We start from the raw sequence: 22,190 nt of genomic DNA on the forward strand, positions 1-22,190 counted from the left end.
TCTTCTTGTGCCACCAGAGTGGCTGTGGTGACAGGGCAGTGGCACAGACTGGTGGCTCTGCACAGGGCTGAGGTTTTGGAGGATCCTGGGCCACTCCTGGAGGGTTTGGAGGGAAAACTGCCCCTGTTCCCTGGAGGGAGGCCTGGAACACCATGGGAAGAGTGCTCAGTGTGGGATGACAACTCACTGCCTGTGCCTGTCCAGCAGCTCCCACTGGGCCTCCTGGCCTGACCTTCTGGCACTTTCCAAAGCAGGAACTCACCTAATTACACAGTAATGATGTATCAAGTAAAAAGCCACAGTTATTTCAGTAGAACTTCATTAAGACAAATTTCAAGCCAAACTCCCAGTCGTGCCCTAACATGTATTTGGTTAATGGCAGCATTTACATGTGAACAACCCCATGGTGATCCCCCAGTGGCTCCTGAGAATTCCACAGAGGAAGGGGATGATGACAAAATTCCAAGTGCAAATCCCAGGGCAGCCTGCTCAGCCAGCCAGCCCTGCCTGCTCCATGGCTGGAACACTGAGCTGTTGGAGGAGATTGGGGAAAACTGTTCCAAGGCCCCCAGAGGAGTCCAGTCAGCTCTTGGCTTTGCCCTTTTTGGCAGGAAGTCGCCCCGTTGCTTCGAGGTATTTGTTGATTATTTCTTCCTGAGTGCTGGGGGAACATGGATGGTACTTGGAGTATTCCATGGTGTATTCACCTTTTCCCTGTAAAATTGGGAAAAGGAAGGCCAGGTGAGGATGGGACATGTGAGACAACACCCAGTAATTCTTTGCAATCCTACACCAACAAAACTCCAAGGATGGAAGAATTTTTAGGCCAGGAATGACCCAGCTCTGGTTTGGATTCTTATCCCCCTCCCTGCTGCACATGCTCTGGATACAGTGATGCAAATCAGTCCAAATTTACAGGATTAAACACGTTTTAGCAAAAAGGGTGGTGAAGACTTACCTCTGTGCAAGACCTCAGCTCAGTGGCATATCCAAACATATCGTTCAGGGGCACCTAAAATCCAAACACAGGCTTGTAAAAACAAAGAATTTTTTCCATCAGCTTTGGGTTATCATCTAATTAATCCCAATTATGACACAGAGAGTCAGTGCTGTCTGTAAAAAGCTCTGATTTCATGAGCTCTTGTTATTTTAACTAATTCATATTTGCATTGTCAGCAGGAGGCCTCACAAATCTGAGTCTGAACATCCAGGAACTGGAACACCCTGAGCTGAGAGATTGTGGTAGTTTTGGGTTTAGTTTTAGCCAGGCTCAGTTTTAGCAGGCCCAGAGAATCTGATGCAGATTAGAGGGGACAAGCATCACCTGACTTAAGCAACCAAAGAAATATTTCTTACAGATGACACAAACTGAGATATAAATACAGTAGAGCAGGAGGAGTTTCTCAGTTCTTTCATGGCTTCTCATCTGGGAAAGACACACTGTGGTGTCCCCAGGAGGCCCAGGCCCAGCACCAGCTCACCACCAAGTTATCTCAGGGAGTAAATGTTTGTTCTCAGTCTTCCTGCTTGGGTCTGTCTGTGGGGAATTGAGTTCTCTGGAGTGATTTGTAGTTAGAATGGTGAGATTTGTGTTCAATGGGGAGTGGGGAGTTATTTTTTATCTTTAACTTGCCTAAGTGTGGGTTATATTGTAGTTTTCTCTTAATTTTCTCCTTTCTGTACAAACACATAAATACCTGCTTTGAGTTCCCAGGTTTTTCCTCCCTTTTCTCAGCAGGGGGAGGGAGGCTCTGACACTGTATTGGGCAGTTGGCATTTTGTCAGCTCAACCCACGACAGTGACAGTGACAGTGACCATGAGGTGTGAGGTCCCTGCAGCCTGGGGCTCTAAGCACAGCTTAGGGAGCAGTGTAGGCCTGAGCCCAGGCTTTGCTGAGCCCCTCCCACCACCCCCCAGCTAAACACTCGTGGTTAGAGGGGATGCAAAAGCAGGAACGTTGGCGATGAGCCAACCTGGCTCCAAGCTCATCCCCGGGAACTGAGGGAAGCAGCAGTGCAGTGGAAGGGCCACCCAAGGCCAGGAGCAGCCTGGAGCCCCACCAACCTCAGCATAGAGGGTGAAGTAGCCCTCTGCCCCGTCCTGCCCCGTGATGACCCCGTGGCGCCGGTTGATGCCGGCGATGACGGCGCCCTGGAACTCGGTGGGAGCCATCACCTCCACGGCCATGATGGGCTCCAGGATGCGCACCACGGCGTTCTCCATGGCTGCAAGAGAAGGGGGACACGTCCAGCAGCGTGGGATACACCTGGGGAAAGGCAGGACACCCCCAGGCACAGCAACACACCCTTTATGGCAATGCCCAGTGTGTCCCACAACAGCGAGGGAGTCACAGAATCATAGAACTGGCTGGGTTGGAAGAGACCTCTGAGATCATCAAGTCCAACCCTAACCAAGGAATTCCAGCTCTCCTGTCTTTTATTCCCAACACCATAATCACAGAATCAAGAAGGTTGGAAAAGACCTTCAAGATCACTGAGTCCAACCTTTCACACTAAACCACACTGGGAAGTGCCACTCCTTTTCTGGGCACTTCCACAGATTGTGACTCCACCAATTCCCTGTTCCAGTGCTCCTTCAGTGAGGGAATTTTTCCCTAAAGAAGGCACAGTTTGACCAAATGTTCTCTTCCCACCCTGTGAGGATGGCACTGTTGGTGTTTCTGTACCACATTCCAGGAAAACAGCATTTCCCTCACACAACTACAAGAATTGTTCTGTTTCCCCCCAAAATTCTATGAACTCTTGTACATATTGTGGTGTCAGTGGCCAAACTCTGGGTGGGTGGGTGGGTGGAGGGAGGGAGGGATAGGGAGGGATGGAGGGAGGGAGGGAGGGAGGGAGGGAGGGAGGGAGGGAGGGAGGGAGGGAGGGAGGGATAGGGAGGGAGGGAGGGATAGGGAGGGATGGATGGAGGGAGGGAGGGAGGGAGGGAGGGAGGGAGGGAGGGAGGGATGGATGGAGAGAGGGAGGGATGGAGAGGAAGGGAGGGAGGGAGGGAGGGAGGGAGGGAGGGAGGGAGGGAGGGAGGGAGGGAGGGAGGGAGGGAGGGATACCGCAGTTAACAAATGAACCTGCAGAAATGAGGTTGTTAAATTCAGCCCCAGCAAGAACAGCCAGGACACACCCCAACAGGGAGCTCATACCTTGTTTTAGGGCTCCTTCTCCTGCCCTGATGAAGGAGATCTCGTTGGAGTCCACCATGTGATGGGCACCGTCCTCCAGGACGAAGCGGATCCCGGAGATCTTGTGTCCTGACACCAGACCCTTCTCACAGGCATCTCGGAACCCCTGGAACGGCAGCTCCAAGTCAGCAACAGCAGTTTGGAACCTCTGTGCTGTCAGTCTTTGGTACCTCAGTTAGACACTGATACTTTTAAAATTAAAACCCACAGAACAAGGAAAACTTTCCTCAGGATTTGGCTTATAAAGGACTGTGTGGCCAAAACCCCAAGGAATGCTCTGTGTGGAAAGAGCTCTTGCCTGGAGAACAACATTCCTGTAAGACTGAGTGTTTTCTTCAGGATTTAGCAAAAATCTTCAAGTGTTGCATCATAGAATAATGAAGGAATTATTCTAGGGTATCATAGGAATTCCAAGATGACAGCAGGTTAATTAAAGAAGTATGGGATAATTACACAGAGGGACAGTCACAGAGAAAGCCCAGAGATTGAAAAGGAAGAGAATTTGGGAATTCAGGCAGGAAATGCAGCTTAATTACAGTTTCCTACATAACTGGCCTCAGAGAAGCCACAAAAAAAGTTCCATATTTTGGGGGTAGAGATGAGAATTGTGGGGCCACAACCAAAAGCAGAAGAGCCAGGAAGGAGCAGACTGAGCAGGAGGTTTGCTGGGCTGTAAGCAAGGAAAGGAGGCACTGCCAGGGCACAGAGCCAGCACCCACCACCAGAGAAAACACAGCAGCTTCCAAACTCAAGGCAAAACCCAGGAATGCAAGATGTGAAACAAAGCCACACAAATGGCTCTGTTTGCACTGAAGAAATGGGAAAAGTCTCCTGGCCTGTGGCAAGGCTGGCACACCAAATGTGCATGACATGGCAGGGGAACGTCAAGAGCAGGAGCTTCTGTAGCACACAAATGGTCTGTACCTTTTCCACAGCGGGCACGAATTGTTTGGGAATATTTGTGCCAACAGTTCTGTCTTCAAATTCTACTTTAGTGTAGTCCTCAGGATCCAGGGGCTCCAGCACCCCAATGACTTTGCCATACTGGCCTGCCCCTCCCGTCTGCTTCTTGTGTGTGAACTCAAACCTAGGAACAACCAAAGGCAACGTCAGTCATGACCCAAACCTGCTGCAACCACAGCTTTCCAGGGGCAAACACCCCTTGTGCACTTCAGCCAGTCCCACACTGCTCTGGGCTCAAAGGGAATCTAAAGGGTATTGAACCAATGCAACGGGCAGGGAGGGGCACCTTCCACTGGACCAGATTGCTCCAACCTGGCCTTGGACATTCCAGGGTTGGGGCAGCCACAGCTTCTCTGGGCACCTGTGCCAGGGCCTGCCCACCCTTGCAGGGAAGGATTTCTGCCCAGTATCCCACCTAATGCAGTTCTCTTAGCAGTGTACACCTTTATTGCACATGGCCAGAGGGATGCGCGGTGTCCCCGCGGCATCAGCTCGGTCCCCGCAGCCCCAGCGCGGTGTCCCCGCAGCCCCAGCTCGGTCCCCGCAGCCCCAGCGCGGTGTCCCCGCACCATCAGCTCGGTTCCCGCAGCCCCAGCGCGGTGTCCCCGCGGCCGCCCCGGGCGGGACGCGCCGCTCCCGGTCCCGCTGCTCCTCCCCATGGCCGGTCCTGCCCGTCCCCGCCCCGCTCCCTTCCTGCGGGAGGAGGAAGCGGCTCTGGCCATGGAGCTGCCCCCGAGCCGGGTACCCGTGTCCCGGGCAGCGGCGCTGGCAGAGGGGGTCGTGCGGCTCCGGACGGGCGGCCCCGCACGGGCGCTGCGGCTGCGGGAGCTGCGCGGGGCGCGGGCCGAGGTGAGTGCGGGGCGAGAACGGGCACCGTGCCCATGGAGGGGCAGAGAACCGGGAACGGGCACCGTGCCCATGGAGGGGCAGAGGGAACGGGCACCGTGCCCATGGAGGGGCAGAGAACCGGGAACGGGCACCGTGCCCATGGAGGGGCAGAGGGAACGGGCACCGTGCCCATGGAGGGGCAGAGGGAACGGGCACCGTGCCCATGGAGGGGCAGAGAATCGCGACAGCTGCCCGGGGAGGAAGGGGAGTGTCCCCCTCCGGAGACATCCCAACCCCACCCGGATGCGTCCACGTGTCACCCGCCCCCGGTGTCACCCGCTCCAGGTGACCCCGCCTGGGCGATGTCCAGGCTCTGGGATTCTGTCACTGCGGGATGACCACCGGCTCTGCCCACCCACTGCTGGAGCTCATGGAGGGGAAGGACCTGCGTGTCCCGGACAGCCCGGGCTGGGAGCAGGAAGGGATGACCCCGTGCCATTCCCAGGCTGGGATACACCCTGTGCTGGTCGCAAGATGGGATACACCTGGTGCCATTCCCAGGGCACACACCTGGCATCGGGCCCAGGGAACCTCCCAAGGACACTCACTAGGGAGGAGGAGGGTGCTTGGATTGTGGCTGCCAGGACACACCTCACTGCTCACTGGGCCGGGTTGGGAGGCAAACCTGGCAGAACAGGGCACAAAACCCAGGGCACTCCCAAAAAAGGGGGACAGCAAACCCCTCCTGTGAGAACAGGGCACAGCAAAGACTTCTTCCAAAACAGGGCAGAGCAAACTCTCCTCCCAAAACAGGAGCAAACTCTCCTCCCAAAACAGGGCACAGCAAACTCTCCTCCCAAAACAGGAGCAAACCCTTCTCCTAAAACAGGAGCAAACCCTCCTCCCAAAACAGGGCACAGCAAACCCTCCTCTCACAACAGGGCACAGCAAACCCTCCTCTCACAACAGGGCACAGCAAACCCTCCTCTCACAACAGGGCACAGCAAACTCTCTTCCTAAAACAGGAGCAAACTCTCCTCCCAAAACAGGGCACAGCAAACCCTCCTCCCAAAACAGGAGCAAACCCTCTTCCCAAAACAGGGCACAGCAAACTCTCCTCCTAAAACAGGAGCAAACCCTCTTCCCAAAACAGGGCACAGCAAACTCTCCTCCTAAAACAGGAGCAAACTCTCCTCCCAAAACAGGGCACAGCAAACCCTCCTCCCAAAACAGGAGCAAACCCTCTTCCCAAAACAGGGCACAGCAAACTCTCCTCCTAAAACAGGAGCAAACTCTCCTCCCAAAACAGGGCACAGCAAACTCTCCTCCCAAAACAGGGCACAGCAAACCCTCCTCCCAAAACAGGGCACAGCAAACCCTCCTCTCACAACAGGGCACAGCAAACCCTCCTCCCAAAACAGGGCACAGCAAACTCTCCTCCCAAAACAGGGCACAGCAAAACCCACCCACCCCCTTCAGTTGTTATTGGAAGTAACAAAAAAAATCCATGACATGATCCAGTTCCTAACGATCTGCAAAACACACTTGATTTAAGGAATCCCTGAACATCCCTACCTGAGTATTGAACCTGCAGTTGGATGGAATCCCAGGGGGAGCCCAGAAATGTTCATTCAGGGGGATTCAAGGCTGGAAATGAGGGTTAGTGAGGCCCTGGCACAGGTGCCCAGAGGAGCTGTGGCTGCCCCATCCCTGGGAGTGTCCCAGGCCAGGCTGGACAGGGCTTGGAGCCCCCTGGGCTGGTGGGAGGTGCCCCAGTGAATGGGTGTTAAAATCCCTTCCAGCCCAAACCAGTCTGGGATTCTCTGGTCTTGTTCAGTCAGTCAAGATTTTAAAAAAAATAAACATTCTTAATGTTTTCCCTTTCTTAGGACATCAAGGATGTTGGGTACAAGTTCTATCTGGAACTGGAGCTGGAAGATGTCCTGGACAAAGTGAGTTCAGGCTGATTGAGTTAAATTGTTGGCAGCACTGGTGTGTAATAAACCCACTTTATGCTGCTGCTCCTGGCTCAGGCCAAGACACACACCAATTAATCACATTTGCAGTCTTGTTTCTGATTTTCTATATTGCAAATCAGGCCAAAAAAGGCTAAATTTTACCAACAGGAACCCCCCAAAAAACCCTGACCACGTGGTCCCTTCCACCCCAGCACCAGACAATGCTGGAGGGAGGACAAGGACATCTCAGTGTCACTCAGCTCCAGCTGAACAGCACAAAGGACATTCCACCCCCCACCCACTGCCCTTTCCATCTCTGCAGAAGGCAAATCACCTTCATACACCCACAGAAATGCCAGGAATTTAACCTTGACTCAAACAATCACAAATCTCCCTGGGCCAGACACAGAGAAACCAGCAACTACATAAAAAATACATTTTAGAAGTGCAAATTGCCCAATTATACATGTACTTAATGAAATATTAATGCACATCATTAACTCTGTCACAGGACTGTGCTGTCAACTGCACTGCTGAGGTTCTGTACCACCTGGGCAACAAAAACTCTGCCCCAGATGTGCAGTTCACACTTGAAGGAGAACTTAAGAGCACAGAGGAAGCAGATCACGAGTTCTACACTCGAATGAGGAGCCTGGAAAAAGAGCTTGTGGCAGAGAACATTCCAGGTACAGCCAGGGCATGTGGGCAAGGCTCAGCCCTCACCCTGCTCTGAACACATCCTGCTTCCCTCTCTCTTCCTGGGGCTCTGTCAGTCACAGCTACTGAATGATTCCTGATTCCTGAAATCCAGAATCCATGCCTGATTTGAATGTGCTGCTCTGGAGAACCACCTGCCACTGGCACCTCCTCCTGCTCACTCTGGGCTGTCCTGGCACAACACATCCAACCCCCCAACAGGGTGACCTGGGACCTTGAACACCTCATGGAATATCTGTCCAGGGAAAGGAGTGGAGGAGAACCCCCTGCAAGTGTCCCAGGCCAGGCTGGACAGGGCTTGGAGCACCCTGGGCTGGTGGGAGGTGTCCCTGGCACTGGATGGGCTTTAAGGTCCCTCCAGCCCAACCCATCCTGGGATTCCATGGGAGGAAAACACTGTGGTGGATGCAGCAGCTCCTCCAAGATCCTGTGGAAGGTTTTGTGACATGGAAGGGAGTGCCTTTAGCACCAAGCCTGTGTCAGGTGCTGAAGTTCTGCTGTGGCTCCTGTTTCACACCCAGCCCTTCTCTGTTTCCCAGACAGCCATGGCCACGTGTCCCCAGAGCTGCAGCCCCTGCACCTGCTGGCCTGGGTGGCCTCTGGCCACGTGATATGGCAGAACTCCACAGAGAACACCCAGCTCCAGCTGGCCCAGATCCAACATGTCAAGCAAGTGGTGAGTCACCATCAGTCACACAAGCATGGAATGGGTTGGGTTGGGTTGGAAGGGTCTTAAAACCCACCCAGTACCACCCTTACCCTGGGCAGGGACACCTCCCACCAGCCCAGGCTGCTCCAAGCCCTGTCCAGCCTGGCCTGGGACACTCCCAGGGGGTTCTCCTCCACTTCTTTCCCCTAACACACATTCCAACCTGGCCTTGGCTCCCAATGCTCTGCAGACAAGTAGTACTGAAGAGCTAAGCCAGGATTAGAGCAGAGCTGGATCCATGTCCTTCACCAGGAAACCCCAATTCTGTCTGAACCTCCTGGTCTGGTTCATTTTTAAGCTGCTGTTTGGATTTTGGTGTTTGGATTTTGTTCCACTACCCCTTCCCTCCATTCAAACAGCAAATGAGGGGTGGGAGGAAACCTGGAAGTGACTTTTATTGGACTTCTCTTACCATGATAAGTATCAGTTAAGTTTATGGTCAGAAACCTGAATTGAGGAACACAAAAGGGGAATATGAGAGAGAAAGGGAACAGAATATTTCAGGATAAAACATTTCCTGTGTTATTTCTGGCTGGTTACAAGGGATGGGTTGATCTTGAGCACACCTGGATCTGCCCTAAGCTCAGGAATAAAACCCTGGCAAATCTCCCTGTAGCTCCTGAAATTCCTTGGATAATTAGGAGATACCAACAGGGCTGGAACAGGCTTAGCTGAGAAAGCACTTTGCTTTCAGAAGAGTTACTGTCAGAGCAAAGTCATCTTGGTTTTATCTTTAAATTAAGAGAATTGTAGAGATTCTCCCTATTTTCTCTGCTCTGTTTGGAGAAAATATATTGTGAGTTAAGAACCCCTAAGGGGATGGTCAGCTTTAAATTCAAGGCAATGCTGAATGTGAGCCAGGACAGAGCAGCAGGACCCAGTTCTGAGAGAACCCAAAGCCCAGAGGTTGTGGCACTCAGAACAGCCAGTGAATTCCCAGGGAGAGCTGGGCTTGAAGGAGACAAATTGCTTCAGGGAGCAGGATTTGTGGATGTTTTGCTCCCTCTGATGGCATCTTGGAGCAATTCACAGCTGCTGCAGGGTGTGCACCAGCAGGAGTTTAAACCCCTCTTTAACAAATTCGAGGACAAGTCAAACAGGAAACTATGAAATTAACCCAGCTGCCACTTCTCTTGGGGGATTTGGTTCCTTTTCCCTGAAAAATACCTATGAAAAGAGTACATTCCAAAGGCCAGTGTCTATTTTGTGACTCACAGAATCACTGTGAGGCCTCTGGGGTGTGTCCTCATCCTGCTGACAATTTTATTTAGGGTTACTTGGGTTAAACTGACACCTTGCAGAAGGAGGTGTTCCCATCCCAGAGGAGCTCCTGAAGTTGATATGTATCTAATTTCCTTCAGGGAGGAATTGGCAGAGTTTTAACCTTCACATTCAGTCTCTCCAGTGCAATTTTGGAGTCACAAAAACACAAACCAGGATCTTTTTGTTTTGTTACAGTGACTGAGCTGCACCTGCTTTACCTGGTATGATAAAGTGCCATTTTTACCTGAAATACATCACAGAATTCTGTGACAACCAAAGAGAACTGACTCTCCCCTTTCTGGGTGGGGAGAAGCCCCACACTCACCCCTTTCCACCTTGTCTTTCCAGAAAAGAAGTGATGAGGATCTGCAGTTTGACTTTGTGGTTCTGCTTCATGAAATGGTGTCCCAGGTAAATAACTGAGTTCTAAAAAGCCCTTTTTTGTTGTTGCTTTAAGACTGGCAGCTGTGCAAGCTCCAGCTCAGGGACAGGTGGGGGGGTGGGCACAGATCTGATTCCTGCAGGTTGGTCAGAGCCACCATCCCTGTCCATCCCAGCATTCCAGGAGACAACAGCAGCAATTTCTGGGCTTTCTTGGGAATGGCTGAGGTTCAAAACTCCTCTTGGGAGATGCCAGTGCCAAACTGGGCAGGGATCAAGGGCAGAAGCAGCTGGCAGCATCCCGGAGTGCTCAGCAGAATTCCAGGGGGGCTGGGAGTGCTCCCGTGCCAGAGGACAGCACTGGTGGCCCAGTACAGATTCCCCATCTATCCCAGTAACTCAGCCCAAACTGGCTCCCAGCACAGCAAGTGCACTCTGTGCTGTTCTCCATCATCACTTTGGCACCTGAGCAAGTGTTTTCCTAAGGAAAACACACAAAATTTGACAGAGAAATTCCTGCCTGTGCAACCTCCACAAAACCCAAGCAGGATCTCCCTCCCAGCCCAGCTCCAGCTCCAGCTCCAGCTCCAGCTGCCAACCCTGCACTCTCAGTGTTTAAACCAACAGAATTCTAGAGCTTCTCCCAGTTTTCTGGGTATTTGGAGACAACACACTGGGAGTTCAGAGTAACCCCTACAGTGATGGTCAGCCCTAAAGTCAAGCCAAGGTCAGATCTAAAGTCAAGCCAAGGTCAGATCTAAAGCCAAGCCAAGGTCAGATCTAAAGCCAAGCCAAGGTCAGATCTAAAGCCAAGCCAAGGTCAGATCTAAAGCCAAGCCAAGGTCAGATCTAAAGTCAAGCCAAGGTCACCTGGGGCACCTTCAGGGGGGATGGTTCCTAAGTTTTCCATGAGGAGAAACTGCTGAGAATGAAAGCCCAGGCTGCTCACTGTTTTCACCCCACAGGAGATCATTCCCTGGGAGATGACAGTGCTGTGGCACCCTGGGGACAACGTGAGAGTGACCCGGCACCGCCGCCAGCACCGACACCCCTCAGGGGCAGCAGGGACCCCCTGAGCCCACCTGGGGAGGGCAGGGACCCCCCTGAGCCCACCTGGGGAGGGCAGGGACCCCCCCCGAGCCCACCTGGGGAGGGCAGGGACCCCCCCCTGAGCCCACCTGGGGAGGGCAGGGACCCCCCCCTGAGCCCACCTGGGGAGGGCAGGGACCCCCCCCGAGCCCACCTGGGGAGGGCAGGGACCCCCCCCTGAGCCCACCTGGGGAGGGCAGGGACCCCCCCCTGAGCCCACCTGGGGAGGGCAGGGACCCCCCCCTGAGCCCACCTGGGGAGGGCAGGGACCCCCCTGAGCCCACCTGGGGAGGGCAGGGACCCCCCTGAGCCCACCTGGGGAGGGCAGGGACCCCCCTGAGCCCACCTGGGGAGGGCAGGGACCCCCCTGAGCCCACCTGGGGGCAGCAGAGACCCCCTGAGCCCACCTGGGGGCAGCTCCAAGGGGCATCTGGAGGGTCTGCATCCCAATTCCTGAGTGAGGAGCTCCCAGAGGGAATACTCACGGCACAGGGGCAGAGATGTTCTCCCTGAAGGCCACCTTGGGCTTGCCCATGGTGCAAGGACAACCATATTCCCTCTCCATTCGCTGCAGGGAAAAAAGCCACAGTTGTCCCATCAGAGCAAGGCAGTGGAAATTGTTTTCTTCACTTAATCAGGGGTTTTTGTTGTTCTTTTTTTATTAAATTTAACAAATTATTCACTGTCATTCTGCATCCAGAATTGTTTAAGACCTTTTGACAAATGAAAAGGGAACCCCATTAATTATTCCATTAAAATTTCAGTTTTTCAAGACAAAACCATCTTTTGTTCATTCTGTCAATATTTCAGATACATCTCTTGTGTTAATTAAAATATAGACATTATAGACATCAACTGGAATGAAACTAATCCCTGTAAAAACTATTCCCTTCTCCCTGATCAGCTGATACATTTAAAACTATGGAGTATTTTTCTGCAGTAATTAATTATTAATTAATTATAAGCAAAGGCTGCTAAAGCAAAATGCAGCACTTAATACATTTTTTATGGATTTGAACCAAAAAAAGTAAAAACATTCCAGGCAGAAGTTTCCTGTAAATAGTTTAGAATCCTTCAAAATGGAACCACTGGAGAGAAAGAACCTTCAGAAGTTGACTCAAAACTTTCCAAAGCAGTTGGAAGGAAGAAAGAGGAGGAAGAACAGGAAGGAGAACTCTTGGCTGGAAAGGCAGTGAAGGGCAGAGCCCATGGAATGTTCCCCCAGTTACCTGGGCATAGATTTCCAGGTGCAGCTCCCCCATTCCAGACACAATGGTCTCCTTGCTCTCATCATCAAAGTGCACCCTGAAAGTGGGATCTTCCCTCGTGAACCGGCTCAGGCCTTTGGAAAACTTGTCAAAGTCGTTCTGAAATAGTCACACAGGAGAAGATTAACTCAAGGAGCAGAAATCCAAGGAAAAGGCCTCTCAGATCTTCCTATCAGCTGCTGAGCACTGCTGCTCTCTGAGGTAATTTGCTGAAACATTTAACTGGATTTATTAATGTATTCATTAGGATTTATTTCAAGTTCAGGTCAAAGAAATGCATCTTATTTATGGCTGTGACACCACCCAACCCACGGGTTATCCCAGTGATGTGATCCTAAGGATTTGGGATGGACCACTTTGAAGCAGTGCTTGTTTTGGGCTGTTCCTTATTGGCCCTGCCTGAAGCAGCAGAGGGAGGGGAACTGAGCAGGAACAATCCAGAGGCTCCTACCTTGTTGGAAGGCTTCATGGCCACGGAAATGACGGGATCAGGGACATGGATGGACTCCTGCAGTGCCATCAAGGGAGAGGTGATGAGTACAAACTTTCCCAGCAAACCCTGGTAAATGCCCTGCCCGAGGCCCCAGGGAAAGGGAACTCACCATGGAAATGGCAGTGCTGGTTTTATCAGTGAACGTGTCCCCACTGGCACAGTCAATCCCAAAGAGGGCACAGATGTCTCCAGCATAAACCTCATTCACATCCTTGGGGAAGGAAAGTTTCCTGGTTAGGCAACACTGAAAGGTAAGAACTGTGGCTGCCCCATCCCTGGAAGTGTCCCAGGCCAGGCTGGACAGGGCTTGGAGGTGGACAGGGCTATGGAAGGTGTCCCTGCCCCTGGCAGGGGTGGCACTGGCTGAGTTTTAAATTCCCTTCTAACCCAAACCACTCTGGGATTTCTCTTACGATTCCACACCTTACAAACTACACCTGGTTTATAGAAAATACACAAATACTGTGTTCTAAAGCTTGACATGAGGCTCCTCCAACATTCCATGTGATAAATGGTCTGTAAACCTTCCACCCCTTTATTCTGAGCACAACAGCAAAGCCCAGCCTGGATGTCCTGACACACCTCAGGAATCTCCAGCAGTGGCTCAGAGTCCATCCCTGGGATCCCATCCAGGCTGAGCCCCGGGATCCCATCCAGGCTGAGCCCCGGGATCCCATCCAGGCTGAGCCCCGGGATCCCATCCAGGCTGAGCCCCGGGATCCCATCCAGGCTGAGCCCCGGGATCCCATCCAGGCTGAGCCCCGGGATCCCATCCAGGCTGAGCCCCGGGATCCCATCCAGGCTGAGCCCCGGGATCCCATCCAGGCTGAGCCCCGGGATCCCATCCAGGCTGAGCCCCGGGATCCCATCCAGGCTGAGCCCCGGGATCCCATCCAGGCTGAGCCCCGGGATCCCATCCAGGCTGAGCCCTGGGAGAGCACCCAGGCTGAGCCCTGGGAGAGCACCCAGGCTGAGCCCCGGGATCACATCCAGGCTGAGCCCTGGGAGAGCACCCAGGCTGAGCCCTGGGATCCCATCCAGGCTGAGCCCTGGGATCCCATCCAGGCTGAGCCCTGGGAGAGCATCCAGGCTGAGCCCTGGGAGAGCATCCAGGCTGAGCCCAGGCTCCCTCACCTCCATGTTGTCCGAGTGCATCCGGACGAGCCTCTGCACTCGCACCCTCTTCCCAGTCCTGGTGTTGTAGATGTAATCCGACTTCTTCAGCATGCCCTGGTACACTCTGATGTAGGTCAGCTGCCCAAATTTCCCAGCCTGGAAGCAAAGCCCATGAAAAATCAGGGATGATCCTTCTGGGAATCAAGAGCACTGTTATTCCAAGCATCCCCTGTGCTGACTGGATGTTACTGTTTGAATTTACACACTGGAAATGCCAGTGGAGCATTTTTAGGAGTCTCAGCTTTCCCTGGCTCTGGGAGGGGATTTGCCATTTGCTGGCAATTTTGTGAACTGATTTTATCCCTCCCAAACCTGCCCAACAGGGGCACACATTAACATGGAATTTGGGCAGCCATTTTCCAGAGGAAATCTGAAGTGCTGCTCTTCAGGCACAAACAACTTGTTTGCTTAAACCTGTGCACCTGATCCCCTCCAAATCCCTCATGTTCCATTGTTTTCAAACCTAGAATTTTTCCCTGGAAGTATCTGAAATAAACCTGTAAACCCCCACAAAGGTTCAAGTTTTAACTAAGAATACCATTAAATATTTGAGGTACACAACCCATTTTAAACTCCCAAACTGGCAGTGCTTGGCACATTGGTGGATTTTGTGGGGGGAGCCAATTTTTTAAGTTTAAATTGGATTTCAATATAAGCTGATTTTAAAACTTGCTCTGCCTGTGGCAGCACCATCTGTTTGGATTCCCTGTTAGGAAAGAACCAGTGGACTCACCTCCAGTTTGAAGGCAAGGCCGATAAAAGGTTGGGAATCATCACGAGCAGAGTTCAACAGGAACTTGGTTTGGTCCTCAGACTCCCTTAAAAACAGGGATGGAGAGAAGGTGAGGTCAGGAAGCAACAGAGGAATCTCCTCTGAGCATCTCCTGGCTCTTTCCTGCCTCCAGTGTTGGGGTTCACACCTACTTGTTGGGCTCTGCCCCAGGGCACAGGGACAGGAGGAGAGGGCACGGCCTCAGGCTGGGCCAGGGCAGGGGCAGGGGGCACAGCAGCAGGAATTGCTGCCTGGAAAGGGTGGTCAGGCCCTGGCAGGGGCTGCCCAGGGAGGTTTGGAGTGCCCAGCCCTAGAGGTGCCCAAGGCAGGACTGGCCATGGCACTGAGTGCTCTGGGCTGGGGGACAAGGTGGGCATCAGGCACAGGGTGGGCTCCATGGGCTGGGAGGGCTTTTCCAAGGTGGACATCGGGCACAGGGTGGGCTCCATGGGCTGGGAGGGCTTTTCCAAGGTGGGCATCGGGCACAGGTGGGCTCCATGGGCTGGGAGGGCTTTGCCAAGGTGGGCATTGGGCATGGAGTGGGCTCCATGGACTGGGAGGGCTTTGCCAAGGTGGGCATCAGGCACAGGGTGGGCTCCATGGGCTGGGAGGGCTTTTCCAAGGTGGGCACTGGGCACTGGGTGGGCTCCAGGGGCTGGCAGGGCTTTGCCAAGGTGGGCACTGGGCACAGGGTGGGCTCCAGGGGCTGGCAGGGCTTTGCCAAGGTGGGCACTGGGCACAGGGCGGGCTCCAGGGGCTGGGAGGGCTTTGCCAAGGTGGGCATTGGGCACAGGGTGGGCTCCAGGGGCTGGGAGGGCTTTGCCAGCCTCAGAGATCCTGGGATCATGTCCCAAGAATAAAATGTGCTCCAGGCCTGGCTTGAAGGGTTGCCATCATTTCTAATGAACTATCTCATGATCATGTCCCAAATTTCACATTTAATGTGTTAAAAAGACCAGTATAAAGAGTAACCCCCAAGGGGAAGGAGCTTTCTTAGTTTGGGGAGTTGGTGCCAAGTTCTGGTGGCATTATTTCATACAAATGTGATGTTTCCTACTACATATTACATTGCCTTGAAACTATTCCATGGCATGGTTTGGGTTGGAAAGGACCCTGAAGGCCTTCCAGTGCCACCCCTGCCTTGGGCAGGGACACCCTGCACTCCTCCAGTTGCTCCAAGCCCTGTCCAACCTGGCCTTGGGCACTCCTGTTTGCTCCTGGCTGTCCTTACCCCTGGTTCAGAAGGGCATAGTTCTCCACCTCAGAGGGGTTGGGAAGGTACTCCAGGACAGCATCCAGCAGTGGCTGCACCCCCTTGTTCTTCAGAGCACTTCCCACCAGGACTGGGGTGAAGGACTTCTTCAGTGTTGCTCTCCTGATGGCAAGCTGCAAAAGAGCAGTGTCAGCTCTGCTGTTGCACCTCAGGGTGCAGGGTCCCTGAGGGTCCCTGTCCCTCCTGGTCATCTCCTCCACCCCTGGATGAAGAGCTCCTGGATAACAACCTGAACAAGGGCTTCCCATACAACCAGAATTCTAGAGCAGCCTGAGGGTTTTTCCCCAATTTCAATTTCAGCTTAAAAGTGAAAATGCTCCAGATAAATATAATGATAATCCCAAAATACTCAGGAAATGTTCCTTGACTCTGGTGTAACATCAGGATTCTCCATTTCTGTTTGATGTGCCTCATGCCCCCATTCAGTTGTGCCATGAGGCTTCTCCTGCCCCAATGGGCTCTCCAGAGCTGCTCCTTTATTTAATCCCACTCAGCAGCTTGTGTTCAGTGACACACTCAGGCTGTGGGATAAATCCCAAGGGCTCAGCATTCCTCTCCAAGGCTTGGTGTCCTCAGGTGACATCCTGGCTCCACAGTGAGTGTGGCACAGGGTCTGTCCCTGAGCCCTGCCCAGCTGAGCTGCTCTGCTGTCCTGAGCACAGCTCTTCCCAAGGCAGCTCCAGAGGCACCAGTGCCAGCCAGGATCCCTGAGCAGGATCCTAAGGAAGGGCCTCCTGCCCATGGAACTGCAGCCTAAGCCCAGGAACACACCTGGTCTGCTGTGCAGCCTCCAGGGATCTCATCCCGGAGCAAACTGGGGCAGGACATCCCTAAAACCTGCACAGGTGCCCCCCCCCAGGCCTCCTGCCCCTTTGGTTGTGTCACTGAAGGAGCAGGGACATCAGACTGTCACCAGACCAATCTTCCATCTACAGCCACCCAAAGCTGGGCAAAGGGTGCAGTTCATTCCTCCTGGGGGCATTCCATAAAATCAACCATGTGTCATTTTATTCCCTCTTCCAAGAAATGCAACTCTCTTCTTTGAAATTTGTATTTTGAACTGTCTCCAAGTCAAGTCATTCTATTCCCATTCCAGTGCCCTGCTCTTTCCACCCCAGCTGGATCATCCATGCAAATACAAACAGGGATGTCCTGGGCACAAAGACAACTCCAGTGTCTTTCTGTGGGATATGGAAATGCAACAGAAGGGCAAACAAATGGCTTTGAGCCATTTGCTGCTCTCCAAAGGGCACAGGGAAGCTCAGACTTCCCAATGCAAATCAAAAACCAACCTGGGAATGGGAGAGAAGTGGAGGTGACAACTCCAGCAAACAAAGATCCTTCAGGACTTCACAGATTATTTATGGAGGAATGAGGGGGAAGGGGCCCAGGGACAGAGCCAGGGGAAGGAGCAGCACTACAGAGGGCCCACCCCAGTGCAGGTACCTTCAGCTCAGCCACCGTGGGGATCTTCTCCTCCAGGAAGAGCTCCCCGAGCTGCTCGTCGGCGTTGGCGACGCACTCGATGAGCTCCCGGCGCCGCGCGGCCACCTCCGCCCGGAGCGCGGCCGGGACCTCCTCCCTGCGCAGCGTCTGCCTGCACAGCCGGGCACAGAGCACGGAGCCATGGCCGGGGGGCACAGAGCCGGGGGGGCACACAGAGCCATGGCCGGGGGGGCACGGAGCCGGGGGGGGCATGGAGCCAGGGAGGGCACGGAGCCAGGGAGGGCACGGAGCCATGGCCAGGGCGGGCACAGAGCCGGGGAGGCACAGAGCCATGGCCAGGGCGGGCACAGAGCCATCGCCAGGGAGGGGACAGAGCCAGGGAGGGCACACAGAGCCATCGCCACGGAGGGCACAGAGCCAGGGAGGGCACACAGAGCCATCGCCAGGGAGGGCACACAGAGCCAGGGAGGGCACACAGAGCCATCGCCAGGGAGGGCACACAGAGCCATCGCCAGGGAGGGCACAGAGCCATTGCCAGGGAGGGCACAGAGCCCCCAGGGACACAGAGCCATCACCATGGAGGGCACAGAGCCATCACCAAGGCTGGCACACACAGCCATCACGAGGGAAGGCACAGAGCCATCACCAGGGCTGGGACACCCCCACAGCACTGCCAGGGCCAGCCCCACCAGGGAAAACCCAGCACTAGCATGGGCAGACACCCCCATGGCACTGCCAGGGCCAGCCCCACCAGGGAGAACCCCCAGCACTGGCATGGGCAGTGGGGAAAACCCCCTCTGAGTATCAGCACTGGTGCTGCAGCAGCAGGTTCTTCCCCTCTCCTGGCAGGAGGCTGAAGGACGCAGGACAACCTGTCCAAGCACCTCACCACACCTTATCCTCCTCCCAGAGCCACCCAGGCACTGCCAGACCCCGTTATGGAGCAAGTCTCCTGTTTCTCAGGGTGGGAAGTGTGGCTCCTTCCCAGCAGGCAGCTCCTGCTGCAGCCACCCATGCCCAGAGCTGCCCTGCAGGCCAGGGGATGGCAGTGCTGCAGGGTGAGCTCAGCCCTGGCACAAGCCCCATCCCAAAATTCCCAGAGAGCAGAGTTTCACCCCTGAAGGAGGAATTCCTCATGCACAGACCAACCCCAGGAAAGAAAGAAGCAAGTTTCAAAACTCACCCAAGCGCCCCATCAAAATAAATGGCTTTTTCTTCAATAAGATCTATAATTCCTTTAAAGTCTCCCTCCAGCCCAATGGGAATCTGAACAAAAGCAGCATTGTGTTTCAACTTAGACCTGGAAAAAGGGAGAAAACAGAAATTAGTTCAAGAAAAATGTTGTTTCTATGGATCTGCTCCTGATGGTGTTGGAACAACATCCCACTCCCACAAAATCCCTGTATTTTCTCCTTTGGCCAGTGCCAAAAATCTGTCAATATTGAGAACCACCCCCCAGTTGTCTTCTGGACAGGGTGGCTGCAGCCCCTTTGCATCCCAGCAGGAGAAGGAGCAGCTCCCATGGGAAAGCAGGCAGGGAACTGGTCTGACATTGATCACTTGATTAGGGGAGTGGCTTCTCCCTTTGTGCACATCAGGGAGTGTTTCCCATGACCTCAGCAACAGATCCAATCAGGTATGGAAAGGCAAGCAGGACTCCAGGCATCCAAACCACCCTGGCACTCCCTGCTGGAATTTCAGCAGCTCCTGTGCTACAGGGTCAAGGGAAAGTGAAAAAGATGCTTTCCAAGTGGCTCCAAATAAAGTGCCAGCAACAAAAGAAATGTCACCCCCCCAGCTCTTGGTCACTGCAAGTCTTGGCTGACACCAAAATCTGGGGGTTTTTGGTGGGGGTCACATTAAGATTTAACCCCAATTCAGGTATTCCCCAAACTGCAGCTACAAAGAGAACCCTTTGCAGTGTTCTTAACTTGCCATGGGAATACTCAGTTGTTTCCCAAGGAATTCCAGTGAGCAGTACCTGAGCTGCTGCACTGCCCTGGCTGGATTGGAGCCCATCCTGTCCAGCTTGTTGATGAAGGTGAGGAAGGGCACGTTGTATCTCTTCATCTGCCTGTTCACAGTGATGGTCTGGCACTGAACTCCTCCAACAGCACAGAGCACCAGGATTGCTCCATCCAGGACCCTCAGAGACCTCTCCACTTCAATGGTGAAGTCCACGTGTCCTGGATGAGAAATGAAACTCATTAATCCTCATCAATGAATACAGAAAGGAGCAACAGCCACAAAATCAGTCACACCAGCTACAGTGACTGACCATGGGATCACGGAAATGTTTGGGTGGGGAGGACCTTGAAGCCCACCCAGTGCCACCCCTGCCATGGGCAGGGACACCTCCCACCAGCCCGGGTTGCTCCAAGCCCTGTCCAACCTGGCCTGGGACATTCCCAGGGATGGGGCAGCCACAGCTTCTCTGGGCACCTGTGCCAGGGCCTGCCCACCCTCCCAGGGAAGGATTTATCCCTAATATCCAATGTAAATTCCCCCTCTGGCAGTTTGAACCCATCACTCCTTGTCCTGTCATGACAAGGGACACAAGGATGCACCGTGTCCCCTGCATGCAGGAGGAGCAGCAACCCCAGGGTGTCCCCAGGCCCCCCACCTGGTGTGTCAATGATGTTGATGTTGGTGTCTCTCCACATGGTGTAGGTGGCTGCAGACTGAATGGTGATGCCTCGCTGTCGCTCCAGCTCCATGGAATCCATGACAGCTCCAACTCCATCCTTACCTTTCACCTTGGGGAAAAAACATAAAAAATGTAGTCCAAGGAGTTTACTGAGAATTCCTGTCCCATCCCTGGAAGTGCTCAAGGCCAGGTTGGAGCAACATGTTCTTCTGGAAGGTGCCCCTGATCATGGCAGGGGGTGGAACAGGATGAGTTTTAGGGTTCCTTCCAACCCAAACCATTCCATGATTCTGTGAACATGGAAATAAGGGAGGGACTACTTTCATTAGGAGGAATTTCCTCATGCAAAGGGTGGTCAAGCACTGGAAGGGCTTTGCCAAGGAAGGTTTGGAGTGCCCAGCCCTGGAGGTGCCCAAGACAGGACTGGCCGTGGCACTGAGTGCTCTGGGCTGGGGGACAAGGTGGGCATCGGGCACAGGGTGGGCTCCATGGGCTGGCAGGGCTTTTCCAAGGTGGGCATCGGGCACAGGGTGGGCTCCATGGGCTGGGAGGGCTTTTCCAAGGTGGGCACTGGGCACAGGGTGGGCTCCATGGGCTGGGAGGGCTTTTCCAAGGTGGGCATCGGGCACAGGGTGGGCTCCATGGGCTGGGAGGGCTTTGCCAGCCTCAGTGATCCTGGGTTTCTGTGCTTCAATCCCCTTGCCCTGGAGGGTTCTGGGGGCCAGCAGCAGGTGCCAGGGCTGCCTGGGCACAGCCCCACCTCGTGCATCTGGGCAATCCTGCCCGTGTAGAACAGGATCCGCTCCGTCAGCGTCGTCTTCCCGGAGTCGATGTGGGCAGAGATGCCAATGTTGCGGATCCTGTGGTTGGGCAGCACCCCCGAGGAGGAGCAGCGTCTGCAGGGCAGGAGGAGCTGGAGGAGCTGCAGGGGAGAGGAGGGCACTGGGTCAGTGGGGAGCAGAGCCAGCACAGCAGTGGGTGACAGGACAAGGGAACAGGACAAGGGGGCGACAGGACAAGGTCACGGCCTCAGGCTGGGCCAGGGCAGGGGGCACAGCAGCAGGAATTTCTCCATGGAAAGGGTGGTCAGGCATTGGAAGAGGTTTGGAGTGCCCAGCCCTGGAGGTGCCCAAGGCAGGACTGGCTGTGGCACTCAGTGCTCTGGGCTGGGGGACAAGGTGGGCATCGGGCACAGGGTGGGCTCCATGGGCTGGCAGGGCTTTGCCAAGGTGGGCATTGGGCACAGGGTGGGCTTTGCAAAGGTGGGCATTTGGCACGGGATGGGCTCCAGGGGCTGGGAGGGCTTTGCCAAGGTGGGCATCGGGCACAAGGTGGGCTCCATGGGCTGGGAGGGCTTTGCCAAGGTGGGCATCGGGCACAGGGTGGGCTCCATGGGCTGGCAGGGCTTTGCCAAGGTGGGCATCGGGTACAGGGTGGGCTCCAGGGGCTGGGAGGGCTTTGCCAAGGTGGGCATTGGGCACAGGGTGGGCTCCAGGGGCTGGGAGGGCTTTGCCAAGGGCATCGGGCACAGGGTGGGCTCCATGGGCTGGGAGGGCGTTTCCAGCCTCAGTGCTGCTGTGCCTCTCTGTGCCGATGGATAAATCCCAAAGCGCTTCCCGTCCCCCTGCGGCAAAGCGGCCACTGAAAGCCACAAGGCTTTTCCAGGCCCCACAGCGGGGCCATTCCCCGCCCCGGTGCAGCCCAACACCCGCACATTCCCGGTTTCCATGGACCATCCCCAGGTACATGTGTCCGATCCCACAGGTCGGGCACGCGTGTCCCGGGCCGGGCCCGGCCCCTTCCCCTGCCGGTCCCTCCCGTCCCTCAGGGGCGGTACCTGCAGGTGCCGCGGGCGGGCAGGGGCCAGCCCGGCCCGGAACACGCTCAGCATGGCCCGCTCCTGTCCGGGTCCGGCCCCGCTGCTGTCCCGGTCCCGGCACTGCTCCTGTCCCTGTCCCTGTCCCTGTCCCGGGTCACTCCCGCCCCTTCCGGGGTCTTGCGCAG

The 22,190-nt window shown here is 54.6% G+C and overlaps 2 protein-coding genes across 2 annotated transcripts; one reads left to right on the plus strand and one right to left on the minus strand.

Moving 5' to 3' along the window:
- Positions 1 to 302: 302 nt before the first annotated feature.
- Positions 303 to 22,160, minus strand: GFM1 (G elongation factor mitochondrial 1). The gene is made up of 18 exons (XM_071566347.1): positions 22,024 to 22,160; positions 20,947 to 21,108; positions 20,163 to 20,295; positions 19,521 to 19,725; positions 18,723 to 18,839; positions 17,540 to 17,690; positions 16,052 to 16,206; positions 14,782 to 14,866; positions 14,007 to 14,144; positions 12,982 to 13,083; positions 12,831 to 12,887; positions 12,341 to 12,478; positions 11,597 to 11,679; positions 4,128 to 4,290; positions 3,165 to 3,309; positions 2,066 to 2,226; positions 959 to 1,012; positions 303 to 714 (listed from the first exon to the last, which is right to left on the minus strand). Exons 1-18 carry the CDS (start codon positions 22,075 to 22,077, stop codon positions 583 to 585), a joined length of 2,235 nt encoding a protein of 744 aa, XP_071422448.1. The 5' UTR covers positions 22,078 to 22,160; the 3' UTR covers positions 303 to 582.
- Positions 4,856 to 11,787, plus strand: LOC139676911 (latexin-like). Its single transcript, XM_071566348.1, has 6 exons — positions 4,856 to 5,015; positions 6,884 to 6,946; positions 7,464 to 7,638; positions 8,209 to 8,345; positions 9,990 to 10,052; positions 10,988 to 11,787. The coding sequence occupies exons 1-6, from the start codon at positions 4,887 to 4,889 to the stop codon at positions 11,096 to 11,098; spliced, it is 678 nt and encodes a 225-aa protein (XP_071422449.1). The 5' UTR covers positions 4,856 to 4,886; the 3' UTR covers positions 11,099 to 11,787.
- Positions 22,161 to 22,190: the final 30 nt, after the last annotated feature.

This window comes from Pithys albifrons, chromosome 11 (assembly GCF_047495875.1).
Source record: "Pithys albifrons albifrons isolate INPA30051 chromosome 11, PitAlb_v1, whole genome shotgun sequence".
Classification (NCBI taxonomy): domain Eukaryota; kingdom Metazoa; phylum Chordata; class Aves; order Passeriformes; family Thamnophilidae; genus Pithys; species Pithys albifrons.